The sequence below is a fragment of the Pavona decussata genome, unplaced genomic scaffold, assembly GCF_977016875.1.
Source record: "Pavona decussata unplaced genomic scaffold, jaPavDecu1.1 SCAFFOLD_38, whole genome shotgun sequence".
Taxonomy (NCBI): domain Eukaryota; kingdom Metazoa; phylum Cnidaria; class Anthozoa; order Scleractinia; family Agariciidae; genus Pavona; species Pavona decussata.
In genome coordinates this window covers 189669-204213 of record NW_028145460.1, presented here as the reverse complement: position 1 = coordinate 204213, position 14545 = coordinate 189669, and the positions used below count along the sequence as shown (strand labels likewise).

At 38.8% G+C, this 14545-nt stretch overlaps 1 protein-coding gene across 1 annotated transcript in view; it reads right to left on the bottom strand.

Moving 5' to 3' along the window:
* LOC146483421 (uncharacterized) overlaps positions 1 to 14545 on the bottom strand; it is a 203206-nt gene that overhangs the window by 174922 nt on the left and 13739 nt on the right. Inside the window, exons 3-13 of the mRNA XM_085105653.1 lie at positions 13553 to 13717; positions 12995 to 13105; positions 11016 to 11144; positions 9453 to 9543; positions 7448 to 7666; positions 6376 to 6752; positions 5305 to 5466; positions 4368 to 4478; positions 3841 to 3957; positions 2578 to 2668; positions 1659 to 2033 (exon numbers count right to left, since the gene is read on the bottom strand). Of these exons, the coding sequence (XP_084961779.1) occupies positions 1659 to 2033; positions 2578 to 2668; positions 3841 to 3957; positions 4368 to 4478; positions 5305 to 5466; positions 6376 to 6752; positions 7448 to 7666; positions 9453 to 9543; positions 11016 to 11144; positions 12995 to 13105; positions 13553 to 13717 (1948 nt within the window). The remainder of the gene's footprint in view (positions 1 to 1658; positions 2034 to 2577; positions 2669 to 3840; positions 3958 to 4367; positions 4479 to 5304; positions 5467 to 6375; positions 6753 to 7447; positions 7667 to 9452; positions 9544 to 11015; positions 11145 to 12994; positions 13106 to 13552; positions 13718 to 14545) is intronic.

Sequence of the window (14545 nt, the reverse complement as noted above, 5' to 3'; positions counted from 1 at the left end):
CGCATTTGGTTATCTGAGATCAAGGCTTTCGATATGCTTATTAGATCTCAACATTTTGCGAAATGTTTATCGCTTCATAGCTTCATCGCTTCATAGATTTTCGCGTAGTGTATAACAAATACCTTCCATTTGGCTAGAAAATAGTAGTAGCAAGTAGAAATAAATAGCATACAGTCTTGTAAGTACGTTGCTCGATAATTAAAACGTTCTGAAAATATTTTGCAATAGCCTATGAAAAGGTTCCTAAGTGGGGTGTAGGGCGAAGAGAAAAATCAAACTAGGTCACAGGGCACAGAGGAGTCAAATTTGATGTAAACTCCGGCTAAATTCACTGGAATATTACGCTGCAAATTGAGTTTGTTCATACAAGAACGTAATCGAACAAAGTGTTATGAGATTTTATTACGCGTATGTTGAAAGATTACATAGCCGGCAATGGTGACCTATGGAGAAACGATCGTCGCTCTCCATCGGCGTCGGAAAAGCGAAGCTTAAAATTGGTATACTTACGGCCCGAACAGTCTTAAAGACAGCTCTGACAAATGAAAAGGACTCTTTGGAGTGCATGTAGTCCTTCGTTGAGCGTTGCAAATTAAATCCTTTCTCATTTGTTGGATCACTGTTGTGAATTTTTCCTGCTTCGTTGATCTAGTTCGTGTTCATTTAAATTTATCTGGATTATTACTCTTTTATTAATATAAATTCCACTTTAACTCCCTTGCTAACAGCACAGTAATCTTTGATCAGCTGAAATTACACGGTAAATGAACCAATGCGCAAACTCAAGTAGTGTCTTTGCCCCTCGGCAAGGAAGTTTCATTGTTTGCGCTTGTACCTGGGGATGTTCGATCGATTTTCACTACTGAGAATTTATCTTTCGCATTCCTGATTTCTAAAAATGAAGAGCTATCTACTTGCCAAATTAATTTTCCGATGTGAATTTTCAGAACCAATGGTTAATGTGAAGGAAAAACCTTTCTGTTTTTTTTTTTTTTTTTTTTTTTTTTAACAGTCACAGTGCTTTCCTGGATTGGCCGAAACGTGCTATAAGAAAGTTATAAATGTAAATATATGAAACATATATTTTGAACTGCGGATAAAAGATCAAATAGAAAAAGATTCACGCAGTTAGTACGGAACTTACGCCGTTGCGAGACGAAAAAAAAAAAAAAATTTAAAAAAAATTTAAAAAAAATTTGAAAAAAATTTAGGCTTCAACGGGATTCGAAAACCTCTGCGATGCCGGTGCAGTGCTCTACCAACTAAGCTATCATGGGTTCGAATCACGTTCAAGCCTGAATTTTTTCCGGCTTTCTTTTCGCAACTGCTTAAGTTGCGTAGTAACTGCGAGGATCTTTCTTCTATCTGATATTTAATCTGCACTTCAAAATATATGTTCATATATTTACATTCATTTGTTCATCCTTCACGGGTATATTACGAACTCACAATATGAACAGCTCCCAGTTGGCTTGAAAGCTCAGTTGGTAGAGCACTGAACCGGCATCGTAGAGGTTATGGGTTCGAATCCCGTTCAGGCCTGAATGTTTTTTTCAAGCTCTCTTTACGCAACTGCGTTAGTTGCGTACTAACTGCCAGGATATTTCAGCTATTTGATAAGAAAGTTATACTGGACATAGATATGTACAGCAATCTACCTGTGAAACAAGTGAAGTTGTAACAGTTATCACACGACACATCATTCCAAGTGTAACCATGCTTGACACCAAGAGTATGCACGCAGTCTTCCTCTCTCCAGTTGTTTGGCTGTCTTGGCGCCCAGAACCTAAAGCTGCTTACTTTCTTGTTTGGCCAAACGAACGATCCTTCTACACTCCTATCATTTAGACCTATCCAGCTTCGTTCACCATTATTGCGATGCTGAATGTATACATTTTCTTCTTGGTTGTGAATCGTCACTAGATTTGAGCTCATTGCAGAACAGTTTGACTGAGCAGTCAGCCATGAGGCGCATGCAGAGCTTGTAAAGTAGCAGAAACCATCGAAGTAACCCCAGCCTGGTTTGCATATGTCTAAGTTCAGAAGATTAAGTAAAGTTCATTAGCAGCTTTTCTCAACTTCCGATTTAGCTGAGCTCCTCTTCTGGTACTCAGTGAATCAAACGAAATCAGTGTTTTATGTTATTCCAGCTACTACTACTTACTGAAAAGGCGGAAAAGTTGACAAGGCAAGAAACTAGAATAACAGTAAATGTATAATTAAAGTATCTAACCGTAAGAGCAAATGCTACATCAACCAACCAGTACCTTTAAGACATTGGTTTTACGCCCGTTCTAAGGGCTCAATACAGTGTTTCCTGTGTTATTCGACTTGAGAGCGTCTCTTCGTTTATTTCATTTCATCCAGGTTGCTTCCCCTCAAAATGCGATTTATGATTTAAAATGTTCTATGTTCAAGTTGAACCTGGTACTAAATCTGTATTAGTATAGAGTCCATTGGTTTACCTCTATTTTTTTAGCACTGTTGTTATTTGTCTATTTGGTGGACAATCATGGTTTCTGCATCTATCTATCTATCTATCTCTCTGGTTAGACAATAAACACTCTGTATTCCTACCTGACAAGACAGTGTATGATACAGAAAGTGGATCATACTTTGACTCGTACAATTCCTTTAAGCAAATTCGTGCTCCAGTCGTGTTGATGTACTGCAAAATAAAACAAAAATATATAAATCATACCTACTTTAGCTTTTACGTCGATTTAGCATTTGTAGCCACGACTGAAGGAGCTACTTGTTGTGCCAATTAAGGTAAATATAGGGTTGACCAGGGTTCTTTATATGTGAGTGAGTTCTAGAAATCAGGCTGAAAGTTTCACGGCTTCTGAAAAAAAAAAAAGGACTTCTTCTAAATGATGATGATGATGTTGATTATGATGACATAAGCTCATACATACATCACAGAATCGTATTTTTCATTTATAGCTTTCAATTATGATTATACTTCAACTTGGACATTTTTGTTCTGAAGAATGAATTCAGAAGATAAAGCATCGGTCATTTAACATGACCAGAACAGAAATAAAGGGTAGTTGTATCGGATGGAAATAACAAAGACGACGAAATATCCTTTGGAGCTAGGTTTAATGATTACGCTAAAGCAAAATAATGAAATAGTACAGCTTCCGTGCAAATTCGGAAAATATGAAACAAAATGCGTTTTAACAATTCTAGCAGAAAGAACGAAGGCGATAGAAATTAAAGCAAAGGATTTCATAACACAAAACAGTAATCAAACAGTAATCGCCTAATACATTGTACAATGAATAGAAGGACCAGATGCACTATAGGTCACGATAGCCAGAGAGCCAGAGTGATCTGTTTCGATTTAAAGACAATATTTAAAAACTACAAAACTCGAAACAGCGGAGAAGGAAACAAATATAATTTATACATTTTCATGATTTAGCGTTGCCTTCGGTAAAAATATAGAATAATTTTTAGACTATGTCATTAGCGCTTACCAGGCCATGCGTGCACACGGGATCCTGGCGAAGAATGACAAATTCAATATTGGGACGCTGGCTTGATAACCACGCAATGGCAAGTCACGAAACAACAACAACAACAAAAAACGGAGGAAAATGTTCATTGGCTCCCAGGCTCCTTTCAGCTGTCTCGTTCGGAACGGTAGTGGAAAAGTTTTAAATACTAACGATTACCACTATGGCGTCAGGATAGAATGAAGGGCTTTCGTGTTCAGTAAAAATTTAAGATATGTGCATCATTTCTAAATTGCCCAGTTGGGACTGGGACATGTTTAAAAATTGCAACAAGTAACAAATATACGTGTGGAAAAAATTGGTGCCGTTGGCTTACCTCTACCCAAGATGTTATGGAATTGCGCATAGGATCTCGATTTCCACCAGTGGAAGAATGATTTGCTGATACAAAAACGCTCGGGACATTTTTATACACCTTAACAAAGTGGATATCCTGAGAGAAAGCAAGTGGTGTATAACGGATTAGCCCCTTAACAATGGAACGAGAGGAAATTTTAGTTATAAATTCAATGAAATTGTTTTAGTGATCGTGAAATCTCAGGAGAAAATGACGCCCATTTTATTTGAGGTATTATTATAGTCCATTTTATAGTTGTTTTCCCAGTGACCTGGCCTTTGGGTAAAAGCGAGGCTGGAGTTTAACTTTGTTTTCATACAAACTTCACTGCCATCATGTTTTTCTGATGCTCACTAGTTGCATTTACATATGAAACCACTGAGTTCCAGGTTTAACTCCAGCCTCGATTCTACTCAAAGGCCAGGTCATAATGAAAACTACAGTAAAATAGCCTATCGTTGTGCCGAGAAAGTAAAAATGATACAACGAAAATCAAGCACACTGACCTTGCAGAATGCGTCATTGTAATCAGCAGGAGGGTTCTGTGAGTTGGCAAAATAAACTGAATTGAGTTCTGAGAAGAGAGGCTTGTGAAGTGACGAGAACACTAACCATTTCTGCAAAAAAGGAAAAAGGTACAAACTCTGCTAAATTCAGGTGGAAGAAACAAATGGTTAAAAGTTGAATCTCAAAATAAAGATATTTCAAAGGATGATAAGCGAGTAGGCGATAAGCTGAAGTAGGTGTTGGAGCCGAGAACTGTGTTTAGAAACTTTCCGACTCTTAATGTGACTTGGATAATGTAAAGAGTCTTTGTAAAATACAATGTATAATGCAGTTTACAATCACTCTTGTTAATCAAGACCAAGAGGTATGAAATTATGTACGTACTTACTTGAAATTCAAAGTTAGATGAATGTAACTTAATTTTATATAGAATGAATCTTTTGGCTTCCGGTGCTTCTTGAGTTAAAATGTTAGGAAATTAGAAATCCAAGAAGCACAAGTGATAATTTACTTTTTATGAGACTTTACTTCGTTAGTTATCCCGGTGCTTTATAGAATTAAACTCTTATACGTTTAGTTATAAAGGTAAATGCCCCAATGTTTTAAGAAGCAATATTGTTATGAAAACGCATGATAATATGACTCTTCATTTTCTGACTAATTCCTTCCTTACCCTCTCGTCCAGTAAGGGCGGGGCAGGGCGGGGCATAATTGTGTCATTTAAATTTACTATAAAAAATACGAGAATTCATTTCGTTTTCCCTGAAATTCAGATTGTTTAACCCCATTGGGGAGTAAATAACAATTGCTCTAATAAACACAAGTAAACAAAAAGCTGTTCGAATTTTAGTGCAATGACGCCATAACGAAAACGTCCTTAAAGGTGAATTCAAAACCTCTGAAGAAAGACCATTTAAAAGGATCCGAAATACTTACAACGTAAATGTCTTCGTGGGAGCCTGCATAATTTTGCAGTTCCCTCAAACATATTTTAAGAGAAGATCGCGTGATGTCTTCCAACCAAACACTTGCAGCGTCTCTCTTCAGTCCGGCGTGGTGGTGAGCGGCGGTAATAAAAACCGAAGGTTTCTTTGTAAACTTCCCCTGTGGGAAAAATTAAGATGGTGGAACAATTAGTGTACAGCCAAGTTGTTAAGAATGCTACCTTTACAATAATTCAAATATTATTGCAAGAGTCTACAACGTCCTTAGAACATGAATAAAGGAAGCTATATGAAATTCACTTTCAGGCTCTGACGCTTAACCAAGACCGAGGTTTTGAACGTTTTTTCCGGTACATTTTGTCACGTGACGTTGATTATCATAGGCCACGTTACAACTGAATTCTTCATAATTTGATAGGAACGAGAACGCCAACGAAAATGTCTCTTGAAAATTTAATTTGGTGTTACTTGTACTATCTCGGGATTATTCCAATTCGTTGAGCTTGCACAATTTAGCCGAATTATCCAGTAACAGATCAGGTGGGAACGGCGTTTAAGTTTCGACAGACAATGACCGTCATGTGCTCATATTCTAGATAAAACTTTGAATCCGGTTAATTCACTTTGTTGCTTGGCCGAGTACTGTGACGTAATGTACCAAAATTTAAAACGCACGAGCAGGGCCTTTGTTTTTCTCATTAAATCCTATTGTTTGTGACGTTCTCGCTGCTATCGCCGTCGTAGCCTCTTAAACTCCCTAATGAAAGTGCCGCGACGGCGTAGAAAACTCGTAGCTAAAGCTATTATATTAATTTGTTTCTTCCAAATGGTCTGGATAAAAGCAGTGATAAAATTAATTTTAAGAAAAACACGACACTCCTGAGTTTTACAGACATGTTTCGGCAAGATTAACTGTCCAGCGTTAATTAGTTATAACTCAAAAGAAACCTCTTACTATCCAGAGGTGCCGTTTTGTTGTTAGAACTGTTCATTTGTTATGTATTAATGTAGTTATTCTATAACTAATTCCGATAATCAGCCATTAAACTGAAAAATGACTTGCCAATGGAAAATTCACGGTCTCACAAGTCGTCCCAGTCCACCACTGTGATACGCGCGTCTCTCCACTAATACCACCCTCCGGAGCACCTTGGTAGCCCATCCAATCTACTGTCACGTTAGCTTTGGATTGGCGTTCGTTAAATCCAGCCGCCATCACGCAAGCAGTGAATTGATGATAATTTACATGTTCAACCCAAGCAACGCTGGCATCATGGACATAGGACTTGTCAGAGGTACCAATGTGATTGACAGTGATCTGCACTTCAATGGGTTTGTCAGGATAGAACACGTAAGGCTGGAAACGAATTACTTCGCAGTGGGAGTACCCCAGGGATGGAATGTGAGGCATGTGGCGACGACCGCGTTGAAATGGAAATCCTGTAAAAAAGAGAAAAGGCATAGCCAGTTTTTATGAGTAGAAATAAAAATGTGATAAACACAAAGCAGTAATAAACTAAATACTGGGTGGAGTCAAGTTTCGACTCATCAATTTCATTGTATTAAGCTATCAAGCCATATGCATTTGACTTATCCCCTTTACTTTCCATCGAAGAACTGTAAAAATTGCACAAACATCTACGTTTTATATTTTTCGGTGGAAAGTTCACTTTGGAAAAAGTGCGTCTTGATCTTTAAGGTTTGTGTGAAAACACACGGTTGTTCAGTGTTGTTGCTGTTGTTGTTGTTGTTGTTGTTGTTGTTCTTGTTATTATTTTTTGGTATTTTTTCAACCGAATACTGTTCGTTATATTGGGATGCAACCCCCTGACTGAATTTGTTATTTGTGATTTGTCATTACATTACTCTGAGCTGTTTTTCTCTTACCGAAAACTTTACCTCACAAAGGATCTCCAGGAGGTTAATTGATAGCTGAGAATGGCCAACATTTAAAAAGTGGCAGCTTTTATAAATGATAGCTGAGAAACATTAAGAGAACTTTTAGCTGGGATGGCTGATCTTTTCCTGCAAATTTTATTTCGTTCAGTGCTTGGTGTTTTGTGTCAAACATCTTTCTGTGCCGAAAATGTTCTGAAGATATAAATGGAATTAAATCTACTTGTAAATGAACATACCTTCACAACTACCAGGATGTTGCACTGTAAAATTCAATTGCAGCAGACACATTTGTTGTTCAAACAGGCAGTTGTTGTCATATGTAGTGCCGTTTGAAGAGCAGATTGGTTCTTGGAAGGATGGACAACTATCAACGCTTACACAACGAGCATCATGAGGTCCAAAAGCCTTACACTGACAGTGATAATCGCAAGTTACTTCTAAACACGGATCCAGATCTAGAAAAGTGTTCAGGAGAAAGCAATTGTTGTTGTTCGTTAAGTAGATAAGGGTATGTGAGGGAAGGGGGCGTGGGGCAAGAGTTGAGGCTGAAGAAACAGAGCGCTAACGCGGCTACCCGCGTCGTGTGATTCGACCAAAAATAAGCTCGTGACACTTGGAAACAAACTCAAACTTAATTGCCGGTGGTCCTTGACTAGTAAATGGCAAGAGGGAAGGGTAAATGCCTTTCTCTAAGGTCTTGATCCGTGAATCCGATGAGTACTTTCATTAAAATATAGAATCAACTAACAGTTTATAAATCGGTTTGGGTTATCACGTGTGACCACAAAAACACAATGATAGACACTTATTTTATGCTGCTTGTAAAACTAGGTCAGCTTTAAAATTACCACATCAAGTTAACAGTTAACTCATCACTTCGTGATAACTTGAAAACTCGGAGTGCACTAACAGTGCCAGTGAGCGGGGAGAATTCTGAAAAAAAGATTGTTTGTTTTTGCGTACCTTGAAACGGTGGCTGGGTCAAAGTCCAGCCAGCCAATTTACAAAGAAGAGCTTAGCCTCCCAGATGAGTATCTTATGTAAAAGAACTGCTTAGTGTTAAACGGCAACTTCTGTACCGTCACAGGTCTAAGCGACCCTCCTGCGCGTAAGACTGCCAAAGGTCTGGGAAGTGTTACATGTTGCTTGCTTAAGGAACCCTATTTTAGATTCTGGGACCCTGGCTGTTTTCTCGAGCCACCGCGCCGACCGTTCTAGCCGCCATGTTTGAGTTGAGTTCGACAACATGTGTTGGACAGTTGTCACTTCGTTTTCGTAAGAATGTTTAAATTTAAAGTTAAGAACTGTGTTTAAGACGGATTTACAACAGGTAAACATTCGACGTTGTGGCCATAAATGAAATACAAAACACCTAATCGACAACCCCAGGTTCCAGCACAAAATAGATTATAATACGCAATTCATGAAATTACCAAGTGACCTCAAACAACTTCAGTGTACATTAACGTTTCAGCGCAAGTAAGAATTTTATTCTTACAAATTCAAAGTAGTCAAGATCGATTTAATGTTTCCTTTTCCCACGATTACTTTTGTCCTTATTGAGTATGGTTAGTTATCCTGAGAAAGCTCTCTTTATATATTAACTACAAATTTGTAAAATACAATAATTTTAAAAATCGCATGCCAGGGTAGTATCTTTTGTAAGTAAGTGAGAGGACCTCCCAGGTAAGCCTAGAAAGGCTCCTGGCACTTCCTGCTCAATGTTGTATTACTAGCAAAATGTGTCAAAATGTAACAATACCTAATTTTGGGCAAATAAATAAATAGTTCGCATTACATAGCCTCAGTATTTATATTAAGGTACCAGCGAGACGCCTATTGGCCGTTGGAACAAAAAGTTCTTTTGTTTTAATGATGGGCATATTTGAAATACAAAAACAAAATGTCTGTAAAGAGTAAACATCACTCTACGTGTGATTCCTGATTTGAGGAATAACAGGCTCGTTATTTATGATTTGGACCATGTCAGAAACTATAAATTAATTTTTTTTTTGTAGCTAGTGTAATACTGATACAGATATCAGATCCTGACAAATTCACTGCAAAAGCTGTTTTTCTTTCAGTCCGCTACCCTAGTTTTAAGAAGTGTAATAGAGTGTCATATATGTCATGTGTGACCGGCAAACTAGAGGACACTGAATTTACAAGACCAGTTATTAATGTGTATAACAGAAGTAGTTAAATCGTATTTGTCCGGCACTTGTCGCTGATTTTACGTACCTCCAACAACCAGGTAATCAACTTTAATGGTGTCTTTACTTCTACTGTCATAGTTTTTCACACAAATCTCCATTTCTTTTGTAGATGTGTGCTAAAATGAAACATATGTGTTAAAGTTTGCTGGTTATTACTTCTGATAATGTGATAAGGACTTATAAGCCATCGCGAGAGATGGAAGAAAAGTGCCCACGCTCATTTCAAACATCTGTATTTTTTGTACTATCTGTTTATGTTTACGTTGTATAGTGCAATTCCAGGGATTTGATTGGCTTAGCGGCCATGGTATATGAGCTATTATACCATGCTCAAGAAATAGAGACCATTAAACTGTCTTCTGTTTGTTCTTGCAAAGCGAATGAGCAAGATCGAGCAATATTTCTTGATTGTTTTTAATAAAACAATTATTTAACTCACGCTTGTTGGAGCACATAGATTTCATTTGCCCGTGGGTCTTTACCTTGATAACGCGCAGATTATGTCAAAACGTGGTAAGAACATAAAAAGAGGTGACTGATGTTCTTACCACGTTTTGACGCCCTCTGTGCGTTATCAGAGTGCGGACCCACGGCAAAATGGAATCTATTTGTTTTATACAATAAACAAGACATTTGACCACATTTCATGAGCGAGCATCACGTTGACAGAGCCGAGTCCAAAACTCTCAAGCAAACATTTCGACTACTACACACGCAATTGATACCCTTAATTAGCGTATAATCCGAAAGGATTTCACTAACAGTAATTTTAAAACTACCCTTTATTCCAGAAGTAATTTCTGACCCCAAAATATTACACCATGTCAGTCGTTTCACTGTGATTTATGATCAATTACTCGCCATTGCAGTAAGCTTATTTCTATCGGCGACATATTTGGACAAATGTTTCCTTCCCTTTCGCTTCACGACAAAGTTCCAATTAAGGTCACTTGCAACGATCTTTGTCCAATTGTCATCGGACAGTGCCTGCGAAAATTTTCCGATGTTTGTCCGCTACTCGCCAAAACAGTTTGCAGCAAACTCCTTCCCAGGGTCTCTCCTCCTCACGTTGCAGGGAGCGTGAACAGGAGCGACCCTGGGAAGGAGGTTGAGTTTGCAAAACTTTGTTTACCATTCACTCTGGCTGGACTCTAGACTCTGATCACGTGCGTCGGTCACACCACTCAATGACGTCATTCTATACTCTGACAACAAACCCCGCTACAACTATCAAAACGCTAGTTCTACTCTTTTCATTGTTTTCTCATATCCAACGCGCGCTCGTGGAATAATTGTTAATTATGAGTTTCAACTATTCAGGTTATTCGCCGTATCGTTGACATCTTTAAAATCATAATGTCATTTAAGTAATGAAGGGTTGATCAGTTAAGGGGCACATAATCAGCCCTTCCCTCGTCAAAACTGCTCAGACTTCAAAGGCGCTCACAGTTAACTGATTTTTTTCCTGAGCGTGGAGATCTTCCATTGGCATAAGGATAACATTCCTTTCATTAATTTTACGTAAGAAAATAAGTAATGCATAAAACGATAGATTGAACGGGTAAACTAGGGGGAACGTACGTCTTACCTCAACCCAGGCGGTAATTGCGTCACATCCTGACTCAGAAGACAGCCCCGAACTCTCGTTGTTGTGAGTGCGTTTTGGCGTCACTACTGCCACAGGGGGACCAAAGAATGGCTCTTTGAAGTTAATTTTCTGTAACAAGAAAAAAAATAAGACTTTTTATTAGACTGTTCACAGTCCCCTATTTTTCCGTGTGATCGTCGAGATCGAGCGCCTCTTACCGTTAAGGGGGGACTTAACCTAAATTTGAATGAAATTTGAAGTGGTTTTAAGAAGGGATAGAAGAAAGAAAATGATTTTTGGAACACTAACAGACAGTTGATACCCACGCAAGAGCACCCCAGGTTGCTAGTGGACTAACTTGGTATCCGTCTATAAATTATTAACTACAAATTCTTATTTTGAAAATTTACTAATTCTTCAATATTTCTTATTTCTCTTAATTTTACCAATCCCTCTAGAAAAACTATCTCCTCCCAAATATACCCAAAAATCACCCCAAAATTTACAAAACACCCCACAACATAGATTTACGAGATGAACGTAGAGTTTTTGGATCGCTTGAAACGTGAACGAGATATTTCCATTAAAGCCATGTAAAGTGCGGTAAAATGGCGCTCACGTTAAGTCCCCCCTTAATGGCGGCCATCTTGACTTTCAGTCGTACCGAGTCTAACCTGGGGAAGAGTATCAAATCTACTTAGGGGGCTAGGGACGGTTTGGGAGGAGGCGAGAAAAATAGAGGCACCATAATAACTTCACTGCGACTCACGTTCAGGGGGCGTGACAAGAATTTGACGCCTGTCATTAATTAACAAACTCCGCCTCTGATAAAAAAAACATGCCAAATAAAAATGCACAAATGTACATTTGATACATGAATGTTGCGTGATCAAAACATCACCGTTTTCCAATGGAGGCGGTCAACACTACACCCAAAAAATCGGTTAAACCATCAGCTAAGAAGCCAGATATTTCTAATACGTGTCGTCTTTGTTACGTTGATTTTAAGTCCTATGGCAGATACCGTGTTTCCACGGAGAATTTGTTTGCTCGGAGGAGTCAGTCCTTTAGCAAACTGAGAAATTCGCTCGATAAAGCTTGCTCAGCGGAGGCATAGATTAATTTGTATTTGTTGCTTTTAATGCCCTTTAAGGCTTTGCTCGCTTTCTCGAAACCTTTAGCTGTCATGTCAAAATCGTTGTAGTTTACTTGCTCTTCTACGATGCTGCGAAGCGGGACGATAACTAAACAACAAACAACACGGATCAGTGACGCAGCCCTCCATTTCTTTTGCAATGACAAAGCTTTGATATATTAAGCTCTTCTTGAAGCCAGAAGGTAGTACAGCAAACACATCTTTGCCATCCAGTAAACTTTTCAACGCTTCTTCTTGTTTGTCCTTCAAAACTAAACCTACAAGGCGCTCAGTTAATCTGCATGAAAACGATACATCTGAAATTGATCCCCGGCGAGCGAGAGCCATTTTTAGAACTGTCGACTTGTCAACAGCTTGTCAGTTTCAGCCAAACGTGTTGTCAACGCAGATTAACCTCTATTGTCTAATGACCAATCAGATGGCTGCGTTGCAGGAGCAGCGCGCTCCTTAAACGCGAGTCGCAGTGATGTTGGTACAGTCCCTCTATTTTTCTCGCCCCCAACCCCCCCGACGGTACATCTAAAAATGAAGATGGCCGCCAATAACGGTAAGACGCGCTCGATCTCGACGATCACACGGAAAAATAGGGGACTGTGAACAGTCAAACTTTTTATCGGACACAAGAACAAGTATTTACTTTTACAATGTTTCAGATCGTATTCAAAACGAACAAGTCTGCAAACTGGGCTTAGGACGTCCAGCAGATTTTACAAATTATTATTGAACACTTAGGGCTCTGGTTTTAAATAACAACAACAGCAACAAAAAATCAGAGATAGATGAATAAACAATGATACTTTTTCTACTGACCACTTCTCCTTACCTTACAGAAGGCGACGTTTTCTTGTTGAGAAAGAGAGTTGTTCTTCGCAAACACCAAGCTGTCGGTCAGGGTAAAGTTCTCGAGACTCAGGTTGGTAAATGCTAACCAGTTCTGCAAGGCAACGATAAAGATGACTACATAGGAAACTCAACTAGTGTTTTCACGAAGATAACCTCCTCCTTAGTTCCATTTGTTTTAATGCCCTTTTGTCAAGTTTAACTTGCTTGTCTGACACCAAATGAGCCAAGCAAGTGCCCAGTTGTACTGATTTACTTTTGTTTTACGTTGGTTGTTGTTGGTTTGCGGTTTGTTTCTCCTCTTAGCCTGAAATTAGAGCCAGGTCATTTCTTTCTAAGTGAACGATTCTAGGTACAGTAGATTGATCCAATTCAATTAATATTCCTTGATTATACACGTGTGCTCAGGAGGAAATATTAGATTTTATTAAGAGAAAGCTGACAGCTAGGAAGCGTGTTCTCTAATGATAATTACCCATCATCACCAAGGGTGAACTTGGTACTATCTTATACAGGAAACAACAGTCAATAAATTACTCACAATTTTTATGTTTTGGTGTAGGCCATCAAAAATCCTGGTTTCTCTGAGGCATAGCTTAAAACTTTCCTTACTGGTATCGTCAATCCATACAACCATAGCATCTTGCGGTTTCCCTGGAAACTGGTGTCTTGGAGTAACAAGAATAGTTGGCGCAGACAAAAAACGCTGGGAAATCAAATATTTAATTAAAAAGGGTTTGAAACTACACAATTGTAGGGTAAGGTAAACGGCTAAGGATAATATTGATAAAGAACCACCAGTTGAATAAATGGCACATGGGTGTATGATTATGCGATTGAGGACATTTTTTTTTTTTTTTTTTTTGGGGGGGGGGGGGGGTGAGGGGGCGAGGGGTGTGTGGCGGAGGAGCACACATACGTTTGTAAGGAATTTGTTGAGGAGTTTTATGCAGTTGGACTTTCTCGGGGCCAGTCAAAGTTTAGCCTTTAGAATAATAATCAACTTTGTTTAAGTATCAAAGTATTAAGCACTGCAGTGCTAATTGAGGACACTATACATCAGTGTTATAAACAAACAAACTTAACTAACATTTGTTTTAAGTCCCAAATTGTAGGGGGCAGACTAGTTGGCTATTCACCTGCCGTGACTTAGATTGAGTCCTCTCCATCCTATACATCCTCCCCCCCTCCCGCCCCACCACTATTGCTGGCGTGTTAAAGACAGATTAAGATAGTTATTAGATATGAGCCCACAAATGCAGCCTTTCCGCTCAATTAAGGAAAAGTTCATTTTGCAGATTGCCAGCGAAGTTTAAATCTTCAAGTGCTTGGTTGACGTTCTGTAAGCAATTATTCATTTTGGTAATTAAAGTTGGCAACTGATGAACTCCTTAGTTGCGTCGACGAAGGAGGCACTTCTGGTGTTGCTGGCCCGTGGGGTTTTGGGCTACCTGTGCTTGTTCCTGTTATGTAACGCAATCAATGTTGCTTCTAGAGAGTTCTTAAAACCCAACCTTGTAACTACTATTCAGAT